A 25,899-nucleotide genomic window follows, 5' to 3' on the forward strand; every position below is an offset into this window, starting at 1 on the left:
TCTCTCTCTCTCTCTCTCTCTCTCTCTCTCTCTCTCTCTCACACACACACACACATCAAAAACCTAAAGTTAGTGTCCTTAAATCCACACATTCTATCACACGAGCTTCAGGGCTGTAGTTTACATCAATGTGATTGTACGTAGATGCTCGCTCATTACACACACACACACATGCACGCACACTCCTGCATACGCACAGAGGGTCTCGCCATGGCAACAGTGGAGCAACACAGGGAAACAACTTGGCAGAGTCAGGCGCTCGCTGTGAGAAAGTGTCGAGTTACGGCAGAGAGCTGCAGCTGAGGTAGGTGAGAGGAGAGGACAGGGACGGAGAGGAGAGAGGGACAAAGGGGAGAAGCAGTGGGAGGAGAGGAAAGAAGGAAGGAAGGAAGGTCAGGATAGGAAGGGTAGGAGAAGGAGTGAAGAGGAAAGGAGCAGGGAGCCGGTGATGTGCTCCCTCGTGTAAATACCCCATTATCAAAAGTCTTAAAGAGCCCAGATCAGCTCTCAATACCGCTGTCATTTTTCTACTTTATTTGTCAAGTTAAGTTAAAACACTTGTGTGTGTGTGTGTGTGTGTGTGTGTGTGTGTGTGTGTGTGTGTGTGCATGGTTGCCTGTTTATGTGTGTATGCAGTGATGGGAGATATTCCCCCCCCCCTCGCTTTGCTAGCCTTATTACTGGATCAGTGGAACAGATGAAGGCCAAAAATAGGTGGGGACTTTATTTAGCGGGAGCTGAGCATGTAACCGTATCCAGTGGTTTTATTTTAAGGGACGGAGTTCATCCTAAATTTCGATCCACAGTCCGAAGCGGCAACCGTAAGACAGTGACAGGCTTCAACGAGGCCCGGGGACATGTGACCGGCTTTAATGTCAGCGTGGTTTAATATAAGAACTGATCTCTTATCAGGCCTCAGTTACTTGCTGACTGACCAGCTGGGCTGAACTCTGGTCCGGCAGAAAGGTGAGGAGTTAAAAGTGCAGAGACCAGCCTCCTATGGTATTTCACACTCGAGCACAGATTTAGGGGGTGGCGGAGGGGGTGAATCAGGAATGTGAAACGAGTCAAGGGTGTGTGTGTGTGCCGGGTGCATTTCACTGCCCGACATGCCTCCTCCGTCAGAACCAATGTACTATCCATGTGTGTTTGTTTACATGTGCTGCCGTTTGCAGGTGGTGCTTCACCCATTTTCTGGACTGACGGTGCAAATAGGCCCCTGCAGTGTGCTCGGACTGCTGTTTGAGGAGCGTGTGGCATCATTTGGGACACTGTTTTGATCTAGTCTCAGGGGTGTAAAGTGTAGTGTTCGGGCTAGAAAGCTAATGACATTGATTTTAAAAATCTGGGATGAATTGAGTTCAATGAATGTCGTACTATGGTGTTGGAGAAACGGCTACTAGCAGCTTCCCACCTGCTGTGTCGTATTTCTTTTCCAGTTCAACTTCCACCCCTCATGCACCAGGACCATGTGTTGAGCCCTTGTTGCTAAAGTAAATGTTATTCTTTGAACCAGCCACGTGTTGTAAGGCTTACACGTGTTTAGTTGTTGTTTTGTTACTTTTTACAGTTTACATTTATAAGCTGCTCTATTTTTTTCCCCTCCAATTATCTAAATTAATCAAATTGAACTGAATGGAGGGAACACCAAACGGAAAACATTTGTGTTTTTAGTAACAGCAGTGAATGAATTAGACCGGCTGTGTGCTATGTTTCTATTGAGACTGTTGATTCACTGGGACTGCTAAAGTGAGCTCTTTCTTTCTGGCGCTCTAATCCGGTTTTCCTGGTTGATTATTTGATTTGGAAAGAGCTCCTGGCCTGCTAAGTGTGTGTTTGTCAACACTCTGGCTCCGCACTAAAATCCCTCATGTGCAGAGAGTCGAGAGAAACAGAGAGAACACAGGAGGACACAGAAAGAGTCAGAGATGAAAGGGAAAAAAAGGCCTGGTTTAGACTCGCCGCAGTGAAGTCGGTGCGAGGGGTGCACACCAGAAAACAACGTCATCGTGCCGTGCACGTCGTGTGTAAAGGCTCCGCAAGTGGTTGTGCACCTCTGACTTTTCGTAAAAAGGTGCTCGCTGGGCTTTTCAGATGTGACTGTCACAGATAGTTCTCTGAAAACACTAATAACATGTCCAATGATTTTAAAAAGATGGCCAATTTGTTTTCAAATGCTTTAGAAATCGGAGGTCTAAAAACACATGTACATTTGACTATATGTTTTGCTATACAGGATATTCCACCTTGGTTTCATTCTGATGCATTTAATACTTGGATTTCTTTCTTTACAGGGCGTGTATAAGTATAAGTAACCCATGAATATGAGATGTATACGTTTACAGTTAATTACAATACATTATTTTGTGTCGTCACTGCTTTTTCACAGTACATTTAAAGGTTTTTTCTTATTATTTTCAGTCCCAGTTTTTCCGTGCTTTTCATCGTGTTCTAAGCTACACCCGTTAAGGCTTCTCCGTTTTTTTACGTCCGTACTTTCCTCTCTTACGGATACATTCCTCCAGACACTGTTAACTAATTTTATGCTGTCTGGAACACACATGGTGCTGTGAATAAACATGCCCTGATTTATTGACACACACACACACACACACACATACAGGCATGCAATGCACACAGCCACATGCGCACACATGCACACGCGCACTCTGCGTGATGACTTCCACAGTGTGCAGACATGATCATAAAACAAGCAACACAAACCAAAAGAGCGTTGATTCCTGTGACTCCATGTTTCTTTGAATCCAGAATGATGAATAATGTAATTTACAGCCATGGATCCATTCAGACTATAATAATCACCTGTTACTAGCAAGATTTGTACTTTCATGTGGCTCTTAAGATCTAATGCGGTTGTCAAAGATGAACCCATTACTGCTTGTTATACTCATGCTGTTCCTTGGTGCAACTTCCTTACGAAATACATTTCATGTGCCACATACAGCAGTTTTGACAAAGTCGGGAATTATCTCACTATGTCAGTTCAAGTTAAGAAGTTACATTTCCGAAACATACGCTGTCTACGTAGGTTCGTGTGTACTTTTGTGGGAAGAGGAAGCGTCCTTCTTTGCTCATGATCTTTGGGGTTAGTGTCAGAGATTTCATTCTGCCTCCTCACAGCAACCTCTGCACCACAAGAACTAACAGCAGTGTACAAAGACACACACACACACACACACACTCAAAAACATAGTGGATTACCGATCTGTTTAGTCATTCATTCTAATTCAGACATGTCTCCATCACTGATCAGGTCAAATACATGGAGGATGTCCTGGAAGAGTATCAACATACCATGTGGGGAGGGGAGTTTTTGCATCAAAACAAAGCCTGGGGGTTGGAAATAAAATTTAAAAAATAAAAACTCAACAGTTGGCACAGTAATTGATTTATAGGTACAGATAAACAAACCTTTCCCAATGTAATTACACATGATTATAAATGCCACTTCCTTATGGAAACATAACAATGCTTTCCACAGAGATTTGGTGAAGCAGAAGTTGGAGAGATGTTTTAAAACTCAACACTTTTAAAACCCTAGAAAACCACAGTGGAGTGGAACATGTCCTCTCTGTCCATAATCATTCGTCTTCAATCTGGCAAAAGTCATCGGCTCCATAATAAATGAGTTATGTTCAGATAACCACTTAACTAACTTGGTGTTAAGTGGTAACAACAAAGTGTGAGTTTGTTTACTTGCCAGTCATTTTATTTTCAATGCAGCCTTCTCTTGGGAACCCAATGTGTCTTTAATGAGCTCAGTAGCTCAACCCTCTTCAGATACACGCGTTTTATTCAGCTCAACAGTGAAGCATTATTCACATTTAAGTGTCTGCCTCACACAACCCGCTGTAAACACACAGCCTACTTCAGTTTTTCCACGGCTCAGTTCAACATAGGTGCCCCGTACCTTAACTTCTTCCACCACGGGGGGGGGGGGGCGTCAAGGAAGTAGCAAGTAAAGAGAGAAAGACAGTGAGATACGATCATGACCACAGGCTACCAGTAAATCCAATGACAGATGTTCCCGTGAACACCAACTCCACCGTTGATTCCAGTACACCTTTTACCAAATGCTGGAAATAAGTTTCATTCAATAATCCCGCTGCAAACCAGGAGAGTTTAAACACTGGCTTCCGAGAAAGTCGGTGTTTTGAAACCAAGCACACATTTATTCGGTAGTACTGGCTCACTGTTTTTCTCAGGTGCACATGTTTCCAGGGCCCGATTCTGACCAATTTAATCCTTTTTTTTTAAATTTTAGCTGGTTTTGGAACGGCACATGACAAAGCTACACCCACTTTCTCACCCACCACAGTTTCGTACCAAACATTGACACAGCGGCGTGTGACGCAAACCTGCTGGGAGGAAAGGCTCAGCAGGCAGCTGTGGTGGGGCTGAGGCTTGAAGCAGAAATGAATGGCCTTGTTCTCTCCTGTTAAACTCAACGGGCTGCCCTCCATTTGAGCCGGAGGTGTGGGCTGCGAGGGCAATATGGAGGGAGCGGGGGGAGGGCGAAAGGGAGGGGGGGGGGGGGCAGTCTGCCAACGACAACATTACAACAGTGGTGGGATTGTGAGGCCTGTGTTTTCTGTCCCTCTGAGGAGGAAAAGGTTCTGCTCTCCTTTCCATCGTTCTCTTGTCTCTGACTGACATGGAGCACTTTTCCTCTGTCCAACATCTCACCTGTCTGAGGGGGAAGCCGGGGTGCCGGCACTCAGGGGCCAGTGGAGAGAGCAGCTGCTCGTCCAGGTGTCGTCCGCACGAACCGCTGGATTTCAAAAGACTGTTGACATTTTTACATCTTTGTGTTACTGACCTCACAGAATTCGTTGAAGATCGTGTGAATTATACTTTTGTACTGTAGATGAAGTACAACTTTTATTTGGCCTCGGACCGGTTGACCAGAACAGGTTTAAGGCTATGGTGAGGTTTATTGGGGGGGTAACAGTGTCCTGCAAAGTATCCTGTTAAGGGGCAGGCGTGCAATGGGAAAACAGGATAAATCTATTAGTTGAAAACATCAGTGGCGAACTGGTCGGAGGCCAAAGCGCCAGATGAATCTCCAGTGGTCCTGCCAGAAATATCATAACACCCTCAACCTGACATTTAGATTCCCTCCAAAAAAAAGGTGGCCTTCTGAAGGCAGTGGAAACGAAGAGAGTATTCCTTTGTTCACACCTCTCATCTGGACCCCGAGAACTCACATCTGGTTTTTTTTTTGGTTTTTTTTCCATCTCTCTCTCTCCTCTGTCGTGTCTCAGCTCATTGGCTACAGTGAGAAGCCCATCAACCTGCAGATGTTCATCGGAACAGCAGACGACCGTTACTTGAGGCCGCACGCCTTCTACCAGGTGCACCGGATCACCGGGAAAACCGTAGCCACAGCCAGCCAAGAAATTGTAGTCTCCAGCACCAAAGTTCTCGAAATTCCTCTCCTGCCTGAAAACAACATGTCAGCCGGGTAAGTTATGAGCTTACCACCATGAAGGAAGCCCTGGCTAATGAAAAATAAGCACGTTTATGATCATAAAGGGTTGTTACATCCTCCAAAGGAGATGTAATAGATTTAAACAAACAGGAAAAGCTTACTAATGGAGCAGAGAAGCAACCTTTATTCAAATATTTAAGATTACAAATCATCTGGATGATTATATTTCAGTAAGATCTGGTTACATTTATCTCTTTATTCATAGGAAGGGATCCGGTAGGGATTTTCTCATTTATAGCTGTAATAAATCATATTCACAGGCATCTTTATTTTGTGAATTCAACACTTAATTTGCCCCTCATTGCCAATCCCCTGCTGGGCTTGTGGTTGGTTTCTATCACTCCCAGGTCCTTCACGACCTTGTCCATGTCTTAGCGATTGCCCTCCCAGTGGTGCCGTATGGGGGCCAACTATTTTTTCCCTCTTACCTTGCAGTATCGACTGTGCTGGCATCCTCAAGCTGCGGAATTCGGACATCGAGCTGCGGAAGGGGGAGACGGATATCGGGAGGAAGAACACACGAGTCCGCGTGGTGTTCAGAGTGCACATCCCTCAGCCCAACGGGAAGGTGCTGTCGCTGCAGGCAGCCTCTATTCCTGTGGAGTGCTGTGAGTGTCAAGTCTCGCACGCATGCAATCACAACAAAACACATTCATTCAGAAAACCACTCACTCAAAACACACACACACACATAAGCAAACCTTACCACACACGTCTTTACTAGCAAGCTTTCAGTCTGGCGATTTGATACGTTGTTTTAATCTACCATTTGCGCTCATTGAAAGTCACTTCAGATATTTTGTTGACAACTTTGTATCATAAAGTGCCCCTGTTAACGTGCCTGCTTATATTATAGTACATCCGTAGTCCAGCCTAAAAGATACACTGCCGTGTGAATGAACACAGCTCGGCAAATGATCATCCTCCTTTTCTCCCGAACCCCCCGCTGCGTCTCTCCCAGCCCAGCGCTCGGCTCAAGAGCTGCCCCAGGTTGACAAAACCAGCCTGACCAGCTGTCTGGTCAGCGGGGGAGAAGAGATGGTCATCAGCGGCTCCAACTTCTTCCCAGAGTCCAAGGTCATCTTCCTGGAGAAAGGCCCTGGTAAGTGTTGTGTCTGCACAGCAGCTTACCCTCCGACCACCTCTGCAGAAACAGCTTGGGCCAATTAAGTGTGTAAAACAAATTAGGTTTCGTGTTTGTTTTTTCACATGACACGTGACGTTAATGTGGTTCATTGGGATAGTCGTGTTCTTTTGTGGCAAATATAAAAATAAAAACTTTGGGTTGATGCAGATTTACACGCACTTGAGGTTGGAATCAGAAATTTGTAGATCTTGCAAAATGTTGCCGAGATCTGCAGAAGGTTATGAAGATTTTTATAGTCGTCATGGCGGATGCATGTCTGCAGGGATATAAAAAAGACATGAATCATTATCTTAGCCTCAACAAGTCTCCTTGTCCCACAGGGCATTTATTTAAATGCAGAACAGATTTATGTCTGCTAGTAATACTGTCTAACAAGCAGGCTTTAGGCAGCAACAGGCACATATTGTATAGTGAGGACAAAAATAAAAGAAAGTTCACATTTTCATATCATCATCCACACTTAGTTTACTAACTCAAACAATGTCATTAAGAAAATTTAAATGTTTTTGTTTGAATTAGTTTATGGGACAAAAGAACGTAATAATTTACAGATACATATTTATGTAGAAAATCCAATACAAGTAGGCAATGCTTTTTTAATGTCATTGATATCCAAAAAAACAAAATCACAGACACAAAAATACACAAAACAGACGCATCCTCTAAACTAAATTGAGTATTTGTGACTTTAAAAGACGCTGAAGTGATTACTTAGTTAAACTCCCCGTGCTAGTCGTCGCTTGTCTTTCTCTGCTGTCTTTTTTTTCTCTTTTGTACATCACTCCGTAATCAAAACACAGAGATTCCCAGAGATGGAAATTTTAAATGGAGAACATTCATAGAGCCAGTCTCTGGCTGCCTGAGGTACCTTTGTGACGTAGAGCAACACAATCAAGTTGACACATGGCAGAACGTTGAGTGGAGTAGTTTTTGTGAGTGAGAGCCATTCTCTGGGACTCTGTCAGGAATGTCTTCAGCTCTTTCATGTGAAGTGCGGCATAGAAAAGTAGCAACGGGTGAAAGAAACTCACTGATGGTCTTTACAGCACAGCAGCAAGTGGAAAGCTTAGAGAGGTGCATCTTGGGTAGGGAGGAAAGCTGGGCCTCTGTGGGAGGAGACAGCAGGAATATTACAGGAGAGGGGAAGAGGATGGGCTTGTGTAAATGATCCCCCTCATCAGGACTAATCCGCCGGCTTTAGTGCAATGAAGCACTGATTGGAGTAAGTGCAGGAACGGAAGAAAAGGAAGAAAGAGAGGCAGTGACAGACATTTTTCCACCATCTCTCATAATTGAAAGACAACAGTAGACTCACAAAGGGACCGGAGAGACTGGCCGATTGTTGCTAGTACACAGAGATTATTGGATGGCTCTATAAATGACGTTACTATATACAGAAACAGAGGTCCTGGCGTTTGTTTGTGCGAGATCCTATTTTAAAGCACATCAATGTCAAACTGATGCAGTAGTTTAGCTTTGCTATCTCTTGGTGTGCAGAGCATTGGTGTGATTTCTGTTTTTTGTTACCTTAATGTAACCTTTACTTGGGTCTTCAGGATCAAGTGGATAATATTCTGAAAGCTTACTAACTGAAAGGCCTTTAAACTAAATAAATACTGTTTTAACCTCAGTGATAGATGTCTGTTTGTCTCACAGAACATAGTCTCTATTTACAACCAGGATTAGGGTTTCACAGTTACTAGACTGCATCAAACATTAAAATGTACAATAGGTCCATAATTGGTATAAGTATTTCAACTTTACAAGGATGATTGTTGATATAAAAGCAATAACACCGACTGCCCTGAATCGTGACTAACGCAGCACGTGTACTCTGTACTGCCGTTGGTTTTTACAAAGACGTCTCAACATAAACAGTGATCACCGTTCTGTTACCCTCTAATGGGGCGCGCAGGGCGTCTCGATGATCCGAGTCATTGTCCTCTCTGAGGTATGAGGTTCCTGTCGGTGCTTGTTGTCTGGCGGAGCATGTGGGGCCCTTGTGCCTGCCTGTTGAATGTCAACACGCACTGCACTGCAATAATGCGCCGCTGTCAGCTGCAAAGACGTTCAAGGTCCTTCTCCGTCATCTTCCCAGTAGAGAGTGTCTCTGTACGGTTAATGTGCCGGTGGATTACTACGACTAAGAATAATGTTCGGGTGAGATTAGCGCAGGTATATCACCTACTTAAAGCGACAGTAGAGTGTGGATTTTGGTAGAACGCTTAATAGCCTAAATGTTACAAGGCTTACAGTTGAGTGCTTGTTAGAATCTACTCATATAGGCTGGTCCCTCTCTGCAGATGTGTTGAATATGCCTGACGTGACGGTGGTATTTGGGGGAATCCTTTTGGCTTTTGAGAAAGAGGCCGTGCAGGTGCAGAGAGTATACTTGCACCGTGTGCACACCATGATACAGGCAACTGCAAATGAATTCGACTCCACTGAGAGACTATACAGCACTAAGATGCTGAGAGGATTTCTTCCAACCACACGGCAGTCCTGTCAGTGTTTTCAGCCCGACGTCTTCCCTCCAAGCAGCTGCCCCTAAGATGTCTGGCCAAATAATTTGATCCCTCATAGGAAAACTGGAAGGGATGTTTATAGCCAGAAACCTGGTAGTGTGTAGAGGCATTTTAAAATAAATACAATTATTCCATTGCTCTCTCCATAATTTTAACCAGGCAAGACAAACAGCAGGATATTTGGACATTTGATTACTATTTAATAGCTGCAAGGATTTTCTAGTCCTTTAAAAACGACATCATTTGGACGTCTGAAGCTTCGTGTGGTTCTTGAGCCCTGTCTGTTTGAGAAAGCACTGCACACTGACGTCATCTTTAGGAAAATAGGGAAAGAGAGCTACTCCAGATGAGGAAAGTTACTTTGAAAAAATAGCACACTATAATTCAAAAGGGGTCTAAATTATGAAACCGTATTCATCAGTGATCCTGTGTGGCCTGGGTTCATAACTGCCTCTGTGTTAGTCATTCATTTCAATTTTCACTCCATTTTGTCATTTTATTGCCTATTTTAACGGTGCTTTTTGAAGTTGCTAGTATGAGTGATGACAGCAGGTTTTGTATTTGTCCAAAAACTGGCTAGTACATTATGTGAGGATGTGGTACAATGGTCCTGTATTCTGCTTCATCACCCACTGAGCCCTCGGTTCATTCTTCCTTCTTCAGCCAGACCCGCACTCAAGATTTGTGAAGTCTTTTCTGATATCCTCGTCTGTCAAATGTGGCGCTTTTCTCATGATTTTAAGGTTTAATGTTGAATGTAAAGAATTTCCTGAAGTATGACCAGTAAACATTTCAACTTGTAATATGTTGTGCAATATATGTTTCTGCTTGTTTATGGCAGTAGGATTATCATTGGCTTATGCATTTAGCTTTTTTATTCTTTACCATTCCCTCTAGATGGACGACCACAATGGGAGGTTGAGGCAAAAATAATGCACGAGAAAACTCAAGGAGTAAGTTGTCAGTTATTCTACATCATTGTGTCTGTATTACAGGTATTTGCGCCTTAATAAACATGTCTGTTGTACATTTCTTTGTGCTAGTACTTGCATTTTATTCTATTGCAAATGGTGTTGTATGTTGTTGGCAATAAGTGTATGTTAATAACGTTCTATGTGTCTTTGTAGTCGTGCATCGTGGTGGAGGTCCCTCCCTACCACAGTAAGTCTGTGGGCTCAGCTGTGCAGGTGCAGTTCTATGTCTGCAATGGCAAGCGGAAAAGGAGCCAATCCCAGCGCTTCACTTACCTTTCAGGTGAGATAAGAGAGTGTCATGAGGAGGCGGGGTGTTAGACTTACAACTGCTATATTACAAAAGGGTACAAAACAGGTAAGGCAAGGGAGCACAGTGTTGCTAATCGTACGCTGTTTTTAGGCGCTAGTATTATGATTCTAAGTCATTTTCCTGCAACTCATTTTTACAGATATCTTACACAAAGAGATCCTCTCGAGCTTTACTCTGCATTCCTCTGGGTGTACTGCTTCCTGCTGTAGTTAATCCCCCCAAGGGACAGGAGTTTGAGTGACACCAGAGGCGGTTGTAACGCGTTCTTCATGTCGCACACTTCTCCACAGGGGTTTCACTAACCCCGTTTCTCTCTTTCTCTCTCCAGAGAAAGCATCGCTGTGGTTTAGAGGGGGCTCTTCCACTAACAATAACTCTAACACCTGCAAACTGTTTAGTTTGTGAAGCCTACACGTTTTCTCTCTCACATGTACTGTGCTTGCATGGGGTTTTATGATGCAAATCTTTTGCTATCCAAGAAATGTTTGCTGTACATAGACCTCGAGTTGTGGTTTGATATGATTACTTTAGCAGTCGTGATATTTTGAAAGTTTCCTTAATGTTTTCCATTAAAGTCACATTCCTGCTATTTGATATTGTTTCTCTTGAAGCCAGTCAAACTGAAAAACGCCGTTGGCAGAATATAATGAAACGTGAGCATTTTGTGCGACATATCCAAACCCCTGAGTCTCACCACAACAGTGTGTGTGTGTGTTTATGTGTGTGTGTACGCACATAAGCGGCCTCGCCCCTCCACCCACCCAGCCGTTCTGTTTGCAAGCACGCCCACTCGGCACTGACAGTTCCTGTTTTCGGCGTTGACAGATTGGGGCAGCCAATCAGAGCAGAGCAGAGTAACACGGCTGTGTCAGTCAGGCTGGGTTGCTGACACCGCTAGTGTCACCACGGACACCGCCTGCTTTATTGTGGCGAACGAAAAAAAAAGGTTTCACCGTGGGCTGGGCTGCAGAGGCCCTGGCCCCATTTAAGGATGAGTTCTGAGAAAATTGGGTGACGAAACGTCTTTTTCAAACATTGAAGGCATATGTAGGTTAATGTTGGGTCAATAAAATGAAAACACCCATTCTTTAATTATGATCTATGTTTTAATATTCATTACAATACCCTTCTCTTACCCTTGATATCCCTCTGGCTCCATTTTTACCAGAATGGACTTGACTTAAATGCTGTTTGACCTCTTCGTGCCCCCTTCCCTCTCACTCCCAGAGGCATGATGGGGTGAGGAGAGGGCATGAGCAGTGAACTCGTTTGCTTTCCGTCTGATCTGGGCTGCGGGGCATTCGGCTCCTCTTCCCATACAACATTTCACATGATGGCACCCGGACCGACAACATATGCTCTCCCTCTAATTCAGAGCTGGATAAAAATAAAACTCACTGTCACAAGGCACCAGATTGGGAAATAGGTTACCGATCGGCATAGCAGTGCTGTGAGCTTTCACAGTAAAAGGGAATGGCCCCATTTACCATTACAATGTCACTAGTTGTTTGTTTGTTTTCATCTGGAAGGAGACCCATTTCACAATACATACACTTCAGACACTATTTTTACTGCTTTGAGATTCTCATGGTCTAGCTTTTCAGGTTTTACTGAAACATATTTCAACTTCAAAGCCACAGATTCATTCAGGGACTTACTGGGGGTTGAGAATGAGGAAGAACTGATGCCTTTTATTTAGCTGGTTGAAGTCACTGGACTTCTGTACCTGAAGCAAAAATAGCAGTTTCTTTTTGTTTTTCCTCTTCAGTAGTGATAGACGTAACTGACAATGTGTTTTTTTTTCTCTCCCATCCTCTTTGTCTTTCCTGTTTCGTCACATCTCCCTTCCTCCCTCTCTATGTGCAAACCTCTCTCCTTTTAGTCATGGTGAAACAGGAGCACAGAGAAGAGCTGGACCTCTCTGCAGTACCCCCTATGTCCATGCCCCTGGCACACGCTGCCAGTCTGGTGCGCACTCAGCTGCCTTCTCCTGAGCAGTGCCACCCATCGGACAGCCTTCTGTCCAGCTCCCCTCGTGGCCTGGCCGCCAGCTCCGGACCTGGCCTGCTACCCCTGCAGGCCCCCTGCTCCTCCCTGGGCTCCCCATCTTTCCAGCACCTGCCTCACCTTCAGGGTCGCAGCTTGCACCACCCTCCCGCTGACTGCCACATGACGTTCCACCCGAGCTCTGCCCCCGATCCTCTTCCTGCTCCTCCCCGGCCCTCCTACCAGCCTATGCAGCACAGCCACAGTCATAGTCATAGCCTGCCCTTCAACGGCCAGTCCAGCCTTCCTCCTCAGGGCTACGAGCGGATGCCCTATCAGCACAGCCCCAGTGCGGTGTCGCACCCAATAAGCATGGGAATGGTGTACCCTTCCTCCCCTTGCTCCTCACCATCAGCTCCCTCCTCTTCAACCACCAACCCCATCGCTGGGTCTCCCCAGAGCCAGCAGCCCCTGCTCGCCCCCTCATCCCCACACCTGCACACACTCGGAGGCTATCACTGCTCCCCAAATCCCACCCGGGTGCCCTCTCCCGGTGGCCACCCTCTTGTAGGGCGGCACTCCTCCCAACTGCAGAGGGCTATGGGCTACCACCCGGTAAGTCAAAGGTCGTCCTCGTGTCCCACACCGTCCAGCGCCCCTGCTCCACGCATGATCCCCTCTCCCCACTCTGGGCCTTCCTCCCCTCAACTCCACTCGCTGCCCTACCAGTCTCCCACCTCCTCCTCCCCCACCTCTGGCGGCAGTCCTCTGGGGCCCATGCACCAGCAGCATTCAGGACAGCCCTCTCCCCAGGCTACAAGCCCGGTCATGGCCAGCCTGTCCCCGGTGGCAGCGGGGCCCCTGGTTCACCCTCTAAGCCCTCAGGGGCTGTTCCCCTCGGACGGAGAGAGGCTGGACATCAAAGAGGAGCCCGAAGAGAGGGAGCCCACCTTCCGCTCCATCGGCCTACAGGACATCACGCTGGACGATGGTAAGATACTTATCTAGGATGTTAACCTCTGTGACTGCAAAATCATTTTGTGTCCAATTAATGTCTTTAACAAGCAGAAAAGCTCTGACAGTCATTGAGAGCAATGACATCAACCTGCCGTTTTACTCACTCATTCTCCAGTTTTCTGTCACTCCAGTCTCTCTGCTCTCATTATCACATGTTCCTTCCTCGCCGTGTCTTTTTACACAAGGTATTTACATATCACACCCATCTGTGAACAATCTCATTTTCAGTCTAAAACAGTAGACCACTGAGGGATCACATTTACCCAAACCAAATGTCACGTGCAAGATACATTTGTGTCTGATGATGTAAAACTAAACCAGTAGTTTTCAAGTGGCTGAAGCCTTAATGCCTGATTATGGTGATAGCCTTTCAACAGGTTCATTACTGAGGGGTCCTGTGACTTAGTACTGGGTAACATAGACACAATAGGACTGATAACTATAGTAGCATAAGGCATGATGGTAAAACTGCTGAGCTTCTCTATATATATGGCAGCACTTTCTTGGCTTCTTGGAGCTGGGGAGGGAGAGAGGATTGCATCATTTTGTGCTACTTGCAAAGACTGTAGCTGAAACACAGAAACTACAGCTGTGTGCTGCTGCATCCTGTGTGCGCCTGTGTGTACGTGAGCGTGTGTGTACATGCATTAACAACTGTAATTAGCACACTCAGGAGAACTTGTTGACCTAACAATTGGCCATGAAGTCAGCACATGCATTTACCAGCTTTTGTCTCTCTTACATGATCTCTTACTTATTTTCTTAAAATGTGTGTGTCCGAGCTGTTCCCAATCATCTACGTCCTTATCTGCCGTTCAGAGCCTTGCTTTGGTTTTATTAACCCCGGTGTCATATTCAAATGAGGGTCCTGAAGGTTTAGGGTTAATGAATAGCCTGGCGAGGCTGTCAGCGAGGTGTGATATTGTGTGCTAGCAAGGGTCAGCCTAATTATCACAGGGCCATTGTCAATAAGTCATGTGTGAAAGGCCGACAACCGCTGAGGTTTACCAGTGCGTAATACTTATGCATACACACGCTAACACACACATTTAAACACATGTCCTGAAAACAAACTGTTTCATCGTCTCTTTTCTGTCTTTCTTTATTACAGACAATGTGCTGCACCATAGAACGTGTTTGCGCACAGAACTGAAACTCCGATTTAGTCGTGCCTCTCCCGATCACACGCGCAGAGACAGACACTCTGAAAGTAGCTGGCTGTGCTCTCGCAAAAAAAAGAAAGTGTGAGAAAAGTTTGTAAATGACACGGTTCAACTGGGAATGTAAGCTCTCCCTTTGAGCCGGTGGCTAAAAATAGCTTTCTGTGCCAGACCAGCTCTGTAGGCCATGTTTTGAAGTAGCAGAGGGAAGCTTACACACGGCTCCCAGTTTTGGGAGGTCACACTCTTTTTTTTTAAGTAGACCATATTCACCCCAGTTTGACAGACAGACAGACAGATCAGGATGGGCATTAATGCATCCATAACATCCATAACACACAAATAAAATCCAGAGCTATTATGCATAATTCAATTTTCAAGGCAGTGTATATAATCACAACACTTCAGACTTTTGAGAACGATGTTGCATCAACTTCACTCCCCTTCAGCTCATGATTTGTACTCACTCGGTATTATTTCTACTGTCATCCACTCTTAAAATACATCTTTTATTAAAACGGTCCATGTGTTTGGGTAAAACGTGTGTTTGAACCGTTTTGTGACCTGTTGAAAACTGAGACTGAATCATTGTTTCATCGCACGCTCATTATGCATGAAAACGAACTCCTGCATTAGAATCACAGACGTCTGTCAGTGGCATGAGAGGGAATACGAGCAGAAAAGTGCTCTGGTTAGCAAGCAGATGGCCCTCGTGACGCACACCAGAGCATGCTTGAGATGTGTGTCTGTGTGTGTGTGTGTGTGTGTGTGTGTGTGTGCGCGCGTTGGACGGGGTATTGTGTTTGTGTCTGTCTGTTTGATGTTTGTGGAGGTGTGAGTATGCTGCATGTGTGCGCCGTGCAAAGCAGGAGACACAGGAGGTGAGAAGACAGACTGACAGACAGATGGACAGACGAGGTCAGAATCCAACCCCACTGCAGGGTCACTCAGCCGACACATCCAATCTGACATTAAAGGAAAGTCTGAACTTCATCATTTCATTCTTTTTAAAAAAAGGTATCTACTTTATATTTTGATATTCTCCATTTAGATTAAATTATCTTACCGTGAAATGTCCCCGTTTACAAATATAAAAATGATGTAGAATATATATTTAATGTTAAAGAGTCTCTTTGAGATCACAGGAGACAGACGGCTAGGCTTTGTTTGTATTAGGTTTTGCGGGGAACATAAGAAAAAGAAGATGTTAACAAAGGCAATGAACTGGAAAAAAGAAGAGAAGGAACGTTTCAACAAAGCAGCACGGGACATCACTGAATGTTGTTAAGATGTGCAGCTTTGTGTATTTCTACTGCTTTGATGTCCGAATCAAAACAGAAGAGTAAAGGTATTCCTTAAATATTATTAAAGAGCATTTTTCATGGTCAATGTTAGACACATTCAGTGAGGAGACCATGATAAAATAAAATAAGTACAGGTTCTTTTCTCTTTTTTTATTACAGGACTTAAGAATGAACAGCTAGAGATGATTGATGGACTTATTATAGAATATTATTACTGTTTTTATATGAATTAATATCAATCCCCTGCGAGATTATCAACCAAGTTTGCCAAAGCCCTGAAAACGTTGTGTGTTTGGCTTCTACGTAAACACAGGAGCTGAAGAATAGGCCGTCCTGTAACGATGATTACAGCCGTCGTGGTGACAGAATATGAAGCCTCTGTGCTGCCGAACCCTGTATGTAAGCAATTAATCAGCATGTGACGATCTCCATGTTTACAGAGCATGAATGGGAAGGAATAGCACGTGTGTGTGTGTGTGTGTGTGTGTGTGTGTGTGTGTGTGTGTGTGTGTCTGTGTCTGTGTGTGTGTGTCTGTGTGTGTGTGTAAGTGTGTGTGTGTGTGTGTGTGTGTAAGTGAGAGCAGTTACTAGGGTGTCAGTAGTGTGTGCGGTGTGTTCACAACAAAAGCTGCTCTTTTGTCGGCCTGGCCCTGCCCAAATCCACAGCTGCCTCAAACTGCGAGCACGGCATGGAGGCTTAATAATAGTCCGAGCCCTGCCGCCAGTACTCCTCATGAGAGACACGGACTCAGTAATAATGACACAAATGAACACACACAGATACACACATCCTGTATTGAAGATGTAATCAAATATACGAGGAACGATGCAGTGAACACATCTTTTCAATACATGTTTTTACTGTTCCGTTGCACACATGTCCTCTGCTCTTTCTAAATTTAAAGATCAATTAAGCACCATTGTTCTGTCAAAATGATGACTTCTATGTATCGATTAGCTGCTGTATTGCCCAGAGTTAGATGAGAAGATCAAGACTACTCTTCTCCGTATGTGAAAATCCCATCTGTAGCTTCTGTACTGTGACGGATTCCCCAGTGAAACCAAACATTTGAGCTGTGTGCAGTTAAAAAAAAGTGGGCGGGCTAGAATGTAGTGTGATGTGGAGCTGTGGCTTCACACCACCCCCCCCCCCGGGTACAGAGAAAAGGATTTATTTTTGGTATTTTTTTGCATATATTATTAAATAGGTGCACAATATGAACGTCGCTGTGATCTGAAAGGGTTAAAAAGTAATTTTTCAATTCATCTCGACATAAGATATCAGGCTGCAGCCACCAATCAGCTCAATGAAATTAGCATAAACACTGAAAATGGGAAAACTAGCTCGTCTGGCTCCGACTAAAGGTAACAAAATCTGCCCACCAGCACCTGTAATGCTCACTCATTAACATGGTTTGTTTAAATCATACAAACACTCATGTAAAAACAACATGTAATTCTACAATGGTTATGTGTACACTACATGTCAGCTAGTGGACTTTAGAGGTGCAGGTGGATTTTGTTAGAGTCACGCTAGCTGTTGGTCAGTCTCACCGGCTTCTGACTGCAGCCTTATATTTATCAGAGCAATACGAGAGCGGTAATGATCTCTGAGTATTGTATAACATCAAAGAAGTAGCTCTTTGTAAAGACGAAGGCTCGTCAGCGCTGCCAATCCCACTGAGAATCCTCCAGCTCATGGGCTGACTTATGTTGCAAAATGGCAGAGAGCCGTAAATGAGGAAAACAAGTGAGCGCTGAAGAAGCCAACATCTAGCAATCCCAAAAAAAAAAGACTTGGATGTACTTCTCAGGAGTTGGCCGGCTGAAACCGGGGCAAACGCCAGTGAATATTGGATTTACTTTTGACAGGTGTTGAGAAATACGACTCCAGATGTATCCTAAATGGAATTATACATTAAATTAAACTTGGAAGTGACCTTTGGTTTTGGGCTACCGTTGTAAATGATCCTGGTTCACAATCTTTCTTTGGAAAGGCCTGAACAGTTTATTTGAACTTCTTCTTGTACTGTAAAGGTGTAACTGCCTCATTTATAATAACTTACACTAAAAGCATTGGATGGTTGGAAACTCTGAACTTATCACATCATGAGAGATATTGACAAATATAGACAAACTACTTTTTCCATAATCATAACTTCTGATATTGTTGTGTGTGTGTGTGTGTGTGTGTGTGTGTGTGTGTGTGTGTGTGTGTGTGTGTGCAGTGCCAGGAAGAAATGTAAACATGTCTGTAGTTCATTTAACTTTGATTACTTGTCTGAAACAACCAGATATAAATCATATTTGTGTTGTTTATGGACACAGACGTGTGTATATGGGACCATCTCATTCAGAGGCTTCATGCTGCCATTAACCAACCATAACAGACTCATAGCACAGAGCTCTTGATTCGATGGCATGAGAAAAACAACAGTGGAAGGAAAATACGTTTCCATGAAATGCTGCCGCTGCTCGTTAAAAACAATGGCAAACATTTGCTGCTCTTTTCCCCTGGAACGAGTGGAAACGGACTCTCTGTGTCATCTTTCCGTACAATTAAGGTCTTAGAGAGTGTAATGCAGAGGCCTTGGCAGCCTGCTGCCTTTCTCTGTGGACGGAAGGAGGGGAAGCCTGGAAATCCCTCAGCGTGGGATGAGAGCAACATATCGACTTGAAGTTCATGAGTCTGATTATCAAATTATTATGAACATTTAACAGCGCCGTCTTCAATTTAGCCCAGATTTTTGTTTGTTACATCGTGTCAGAGTTGATTTTGTGCTCGTCAGCCAAAACCATAAAGCGCCAGCGTTTGACTGGAAAATGAATAGCAGGCACATCTCTCATCCCGCTGCAGTGAAGTAGATTTCACTCCCTCTACTGAACGTACAGCGGCTGCAACGTGCTTATACGAAGTTTACATGGATGAGTCGCATCAGCTGCTCTGTAGAAGATACTATTCTTTAAACTCTACTCTTAAGCCAATGAGTAGTTGATCGACGGATATTTATTTTTCATGTATCTTAGGAGTTTGGACTGACAGAACAAGCTATTATGAAGACACCTTGGGCTTTAGGGTGTTTTTCACTATTTTCTGACATTTTATTGACCAAACAATTATTTCAATAATGAAAATGATGGTTGGTTGCAGCTCTCCTGCTGTATATTGTCCTCATGGAACAGGAGTAAAGGAAAGATTAACCAAAAGGAAGAGAACAAATCTATTAACTTCCATGGGTAAGTGGACCCTGACCACCACCCAGTAAATGACTGGAAGAGCGTCATGCCCTCTGCTGATAAGACCTACAGCATGGACCACTATTAACCATCGTAATGAGCTTTGCCCATCTCCCTGGGCGGCCGTTTGGGCTCCAGTGGTTTCCTCCCTAAAAGCCCGGTCCTGTGGTCATCTGCTGAGTGGAGCCACTATGCGGTGTCCCTCGATCCAAAGGCGGGAGGCGAGGCGATTCTTTTCAATCGCTTACCGTCAGATCAAAAATGGGAAATCCAGCGATGACTCACAGAAACGAGGGACTTTGAGAAACTGACTTTCTAAAGATCTATGTGCCGTCACCCACACACTCACTCACTTACTCCAAAAGTGAATTGAAAATAACTCAGATCACAGAGCAGCAGCAGAGTTGAACGAGTAAACCAGAGAGAGCTTTACTGAGCCGACCTGGGAGATTTCAAGACAAGTTCCATCAAATGACCATTTCTTTCCACTGTGTGTGTGCGTGTGTGTGTGATTTTCTCTTCACGTTTCCTCTCATACCTGGGGCTCTGTGAAGACGTGGACTGTGCATGTCATTACAGGGACCTGCGAGTGGAAACTGTGTGCTTTGATATTCCCTCTTGCAGGCAGAACGTCTTGCCTCTTTTTCTTCCCTTTGCACAAATGTTTTTTTCCGTTGTGCCATGTTGTCTTCATTTACTGGACTTGTTTGCTTAATCTGCTCTGCCAGAGTAATGTTTTGTAAGCCCGGGTCAGGGAACGTTTTTCAATGTGTCACAGAGGGTTATGATAATCATCCAGTTTCCATTTCGACAGGAGACATGTTTATCGTATCTGCTTCTGTTTTGCATTAGGGAAATATTTTTCATGTACCTCCCTTTGACATGCACTTTAAAAATGGAGGCGTGAGATTACCCAATCACAGTGGCGAGACGTTAAAGATTAAAGAATCTCCCGACGTTAATTCGTTCAGCATATGTAGATCTGACAATACGTTTGTTTCTGGAGCAGCGATTTCTTTTTTTAAAAGCTGCACAGACTGTGACCTCGTGACATATTCTAGCCACATTGTGGGATGTGTTTTTTGGGCATACATTGGGCATTAAAAGCCATCAGCGCAGAAGAGAAGGATCCATCTGATGTAAGCTTGCGTGAGAGCAGCAGCACTAGTAGTAGTATTTGTAATAGCAGTTGTGTATTTTGATGAGGGAGCCCCCCCTCCCAGTCATATGCAGAGGATCTCCCTTCAGAGCCACACTAACGATGGCAGGCAGCGCTGAATCACCGGCGTTCTGTTGCACTGTCATCACCAATACCAGTAAACCTGAGAAGACACTATCAGCATGTGAAACTGCTCATCGGCCGGGCTCCACTCAAACCTTTCACTTCTGGGTTATTGATGTGTGAAGCATAGATTACTGCTCTCTGATATGGGAAAATGAAGCCGTGTTTTATGTAAAATAATTGTAAAATATCGCTTGTGTGAAATCAAGTGTACTTTGTGTTTTATATTTTTTGTCTTTCGTCCACACGCTTATTTTTCTCGTAAGGAAAACAAGAGAAAAATACGGTCCTCCTACTTTCCATTGACTGTTTTGAGACTGAGATGGAAATTCACTTCCAAATCAGGTCATCCAGGTTTACATCGAGCGCAGCTGTAATATCCAGAGTGAAGCCTAACGAAAAGTGTTTGTGACAGAATGTGTGGGGAAACCTTTTTTAAATACGAAAAACCGAGTGAATCAAATTGAGAGTAATTAGAGCAACGATGCACTTGATAAATGATGACGTCATGGGTTTTCAGATTGTTTCATGCAAACTGATTTATCAGCCCATAGGTTGATGTTTGGCCTCTGCAGCGATCTAAACGGTACAGCGGAAAGTGATGTGCTTTCTGCAGACGCCCACTTGATGTCTGTCTGTCTTGCTTTGCACCACGCTGTTCATATTGCTGTGGTGTTAGATTCACTCCCATCAATCAACACAGCTAGCAACAGAGTTCACCACAGAACATTTCAGCTGTGCGCGAGTCCAAGACATCGCTATTCATGATATTTTATACATTTGTTCTGCGTTAAAATGAGTCAAATATAGACTATAAGAGTGAAATATAAAACCTTTCTCAGCTACATTTCACTACATCGGTGTGGAGCTCGGACAGAAGAAGCCCAGCTTTCATCTGTATGTATGTGTACAGCTGCTCTGATGCTCCTGTGACAGCACTGAGATGCTCTTTATTTCGAGCACAGTTGCACCGCTTGTCTTTTGAAAGGTCGCGACCTTTAAAGGAAATCTGTAGCCCTCCATCACAGTTTTATTTCAACGATGGAGTAGTCTGACAAAATCAATAAACTGCCCGACTTGTTGTATATTGTACCTCCAGTGTTATATACACACAAAGGTAAATGTTTGTTTTGATAGTCACCGTGTAGTCTCATAAGTGCGTGGTGGTGCTGCGAGTGTGAATGTGTGTGTGTGTGTGTGTGTGTGTGAACATGGTTGACATGGGAAAGGAAGAGCCTCCCACGCTAACAGGATGATGTGAGTGATGGTGGCCAGACACAAAAGCAAGCAGCAGAAAACACAAATACAACAGAATGTACACCCAGGCACGAAATTCAACCTGCTGGTCCCGTGACAGAGGCCGTAAAAAAGAAACGAGGTGTTTGATGGACATGTGTGCAGTTAATACACAAGAGAAACACACCGCAAGGGAACACCACAATATGAGGATCATTATTTATTTGTTTAATAGACAAGCATTCATGTCACTTTATGTGTCGTTAAATTTAAAATATGGTTTCTTCATGAAATGCTTGGCTTGGTTCACTTTCTCATCATTGACTGAGTCATCCCCGGCCCCCTTGATTTTAAATCAAGTTACAGTAATGTGGTTATTATGGGCTGGGCATGGTGTGCGTTGTGTGGAAGAGAAGAGCTGTCATGTACAGACAAGTCGACATTCTAACTCTTCCAGTGTCAGACTGGGCCAGAGGTCTCTGATGCACACCCTCCCAAACCAGTTTGCCCCGCCTTCTGTTTCTGACCCGTCAACGTCACCTTAAGAACACCCGAGAGAGGAATCACACGGAGGACTCAACGGGACAAAAACACTTTTTTTACATGGAAAGAAAGAGTGTTCGCTTCACATTTTCCATGGGTTTCACCAGAACACTTCTCTGTCTGTCCTTGTGTCTTTCCTCACCACTAAGTATTTGAAGATGATTTACTTCACGGCTGCACTTTGTTTTTTACTGGCTCCCTGCTGTGGTCCCAGTGTGAATACTGAATGGAGGCAGCAGATGTAAAACAATCACAAAATCAGGCTTTAACTGAGTCAGTGGATTAATAAACCAACCCCGGGCTCCACAGTGCGTTGGTTTTACTCAGCCCCCTTTGCACCTAGCTCTAATGAAATACCAGACAGCACAGGACCGTGTCTATATGTGGTAACTGGTGACATTTCTTAGACTCAGACTATGGTCAGAAATGGCACATTTATTAAACGGAATAGTTTCTCTCTTTTGTTGTTGTGAGGAGTGATTATATCTCGCGTCAGAGCTGTGACTTTGGGACCTTTAGGTCTTCCAGTTTGTTTGAGTTTTTCCACTTTGAGCTCTTTGCTGGTCGAGTTTGAAGTCTCAGAACCCAGCGTGGAACAACACCGCCCTCTGCTGGCAAGGAATGTGTACTTCAACTGAGCTTCCACCAAAGATTCAAATTTTTTTAAATCGTCCTCATCTGTCATTTTCCCACCAATGTGTGTCTCACTTGAATGTAAGTTTTAGCTTCAAAACTGTTGAATCCAGTGCTTTGATATTTTGACTCACGTATAAAAGATGTTGTATTTTTCTCTCCACAGTGAATGAAATCATCGGCAGAGACATGTCCCAGTCCCCCAGCAGTCACGGTCCCCCATCAGCACACAACCAGTCATAGCCCAACCCACACTTGGGCCCTGACGTAGCCTTTTGGGTCATGAACCACCTCCTCAAGCTCTCAAACCCCAACCCCGGGTCCTGGTCCTGGTGCTGGTCTCTGGTCCTGTTTCTGATGGGACAAGGGTGCAGGAAGAGATGAGAAAGGCCGCGGCCGAAGACAGAATACGGTTGCACATTCTTGTTGAAGCCTCGTGGACCTGCTACACCACCAGCCTCACAGGAAGACACTTTGATTTCTCTTATTTAGAGATATAGATACAAACCCACACAGATTAAAGAGAACATGGCCATGTCAAGTTCCAGCGAGGTTGAGATGGTTGGAGAATAAGATGTGACCCGCCCCTGACCTGACCCGACCAATCAGCTCTCCAGGACTATGGAGCAGTCGCTCTTTCAATAACTCTCTCTGCAGTGGAGGCGATGCAGCCGTGTCTGTTGTCGTCCCTCTCTCACCAGCATAGACCTTCATGAATGAAGACGTCTTCAGAGATTAGGAATAAGAATGAGAAAACCGCAGGAGTGCACCGTGCTCTCACAGCAAGCCTGGAGCTGGGGATCCAAAACATCTGGACACTAAAACTCTACAAAACATCAGCAAAAGTGTGGTGCGGCAAAACCAATTGAAACATGAGAAATTTATTATTATTTGTAAAATTGTGTTCCCACATTCAGATCAAACAACATTGAAGGATCAGAATCTCAATTATGATCAATTAAACATTTGAATTTGAATATCTGGCTGAACTTTCCAATCAAATCCCAGTTTGTTTTCGCTCTTGGCTCTTTGATGACGACATTGTCCGCTCCTCGATTGTTTCCCTTTTTAGATGATAACATCATTCAGGTCTTGGAGTGCAGGGACCCGGCAGGGGAGGTCGTGCTCCTCCGACGCTGGTCTGGGATCTGCAACTTGCAACATTCCACAACTTTTAGTAACCTTGCAGCTGTGTAGATATCTGTACATGAATCAACTCCTCTCTCTCTCTCTCTCTCTCTCTCTCTCTCTCTCTCTCTCTCTCTCTTTTCCTTCCTCTGTCTATTCTGTTTCATCCGTTGCTTCTTCCCTCTCCTGTATCTCTTTATCTTCAAGTTGAACAAATGCCTTATTAACTCTTAGCAGCTTTGAATGGTAGCTTAAGCTTTTTTGTTGTTGATTTGCACAGCTGGCTTTGAGTGTGATGATGATATTGTTTCAGAAAGATGATTTTATGAACCCCGATGAGTGATGAGCGGGTTTCAGGACTGAGTTAGCCCTCTAATTTCTCTTCAAAGATATTTGAAGATGCTCCTCACGTTACAAGGAAGTGTTTTTATTCATCCACAGACGTCCCTGCCTCTGAAATGGATTTTCATGCAATAACTCCCCAAATCTCCCAGAGGCCCTAGTGTGCCTTCGACTTCCTAACAGCCACCATACCTGTGATGGTATGACAGAAAATGATCTGACTAAAGTTTTCAAAGTATTTTGTACCTGAAGATGTTTATATACTGCATATATGTATCGTTACCCCCTCTTTAATGAACAAGGTAAAATCCTAAAGTCTAGCGAAGAACATCTGGATGCACTTTCCCTGTTTGGAACAATCAACTGTTTGCTGTCCACAATCAAAATCCTTAATAGTGTCCAGAACGGTGTCTATTCACAATGATGCATTCAGATATGCAGTGCCTGTACGGCAGCAATAACAAGGAAAGAGAGTCTCCGGGCAGGTTTCAGGCGTGTGTGTGAACAGACAGACTTCCATTCGGCTTTTCCATTTTGTTTGCCTTAAGCTTGACAATGATGCTCCTGCATGTGAGAGCTGAGGAGTGTTGCTCGTGACGGTTTTGAAGACAGTTTCCAGGTGACAATGATTCTGCTATGCATTATAATTCTGCCTGATGCCTTTAAAAATGAGGAGGAAAAAAAAAAGACAAAAAAACCCAAACCCTTGATGCCTCTAGAAGTAGACTGTAGACTTGTTGTAGATGCTTTGGTCCGTTCTGTTAGCATCCTGGAGCTGTCTGTCAGCCAATCGGCCTTGTCGAGGACGCAGTGTGAGCATCTTAATAGGTTCAGGTGTGTGTGTGTGTGTGTGTGTGTGTGTGTGTGTGTGTGTGTGTGTGCGTGTGTGCGTGTGCATGCGGATGTATGGTTGGTGTTTGTACCAAATATGCTGTACAGAAGACAGGAATTTCAAGAGTCCTATTTTCAACAACAGAAACACACACACACACGTATCGAGGCTATGCAAACGATAACAGCAGCAGATGTGAGATGACGTTGAAAATGAAAAAAGCAGATTATAAACTATTAGTAATGTTGCTTATGAACTTCACAGATAACATGCAGATGAGAGTATCATGTCACGATGTAAACTGTTAGGATGCCTTAACTTGTTTGAAAACCAGTTTGTCAGTGTGTCTGTATGCTGTTCTGGGTTGATTTTTCTTTTTCCATGACTAAAGACATAAGTCGGTAACTATTATTATTATTATTTTCCCGTTTGTATTTTTTTTGGGGGGAGGCACAGAGTGGATATTGAGGGTTGTGTGGGAGGAGGGGGATGGCTTTTTTTTTTTTTTTTTTTGCATATAGAGCTGGTGCTGCAGCTTGAAAGACTTGAGTCAACGAAAAACTAAAACAAAACCAGCAGCGGCAGTAAACTCTGGCTGCCGTCCTCGTCTGTCACAACCAAAGAGCGAACAATACGTTCCCATTTTACATTATGGTAAAGCAAACAGAGACTGTACAACTCTATTTTTGATACTTTGAAATGGATGTCATTCCTAAAAGGTTGGGGACATG

The 25,899-nt window shown here is 44.2% G+C and overlaps 1 protein-coding gene across 2 annotated transcripts in view; it reads left to right on the forward strand.

Moving 5' to 3' along the window:
* Positions 1 to 25,389, forward strand: part of nfatc3a (nuclear factor of activated T cells 3a) — a 50,619-nt gene extending 25,230 nt beyond the window's left edge. For both annotated transcript variants that reach the window (XM_031846061.1, XM_031846062.1), the window contains exons 4-10: positions 5,286 to 5,485; positions 5,948 to 6,120; positions 6,474 to 6,614; positions 10,082 to 10,137; positions 10,312 to 10,438; positions 12,351 to 13,445; positions 23,033 to 25,389. In XM_031846061.1, coding sequence (XP_031701921.1) covers positions 5,286 to 5,485; positions 5,948 to 6,120; positions 6,474 to 6,614; positions 10,082 to 10,137; positions 10,312 to 10,438; positions 12,351 to 13,445; positions 23,033 to 23,109 — 1,869 coding nt within the window. In that variant the 3' untranslated portion in view covers positions 23,110 to 25,389. The remainder of the gene's footprint in view (positions 1 to 5,285; positions 5,486 to 5,947; positions 6,121 to 6,473; positions 6,615 to 10,081; positions 10,138 to 10,311; positions 10,439 to 12,350; positions 13,446 to 23,032) is intronic.
* Positions 25,390 to 25,899: the final 510 nt, after the last annotated feature.

This window comes from Anarrhichthys ocellatus, unplaced genomic scaffold, assembly GCF_004355925.1.
Source record: "Anarrhichthys ocellatus isolate YVR2014 unplaced genomic scaffold, GSC_Weel_1.0 scaffold6, whole genome shotgun sequence".
Lineage (NCBI taxonomy): Eukaryota > Metazoa > Chordata > Actinopteri > Perciformes > Anarhichadidae > Anarrhichthys > Anarrhichthys ocellatus.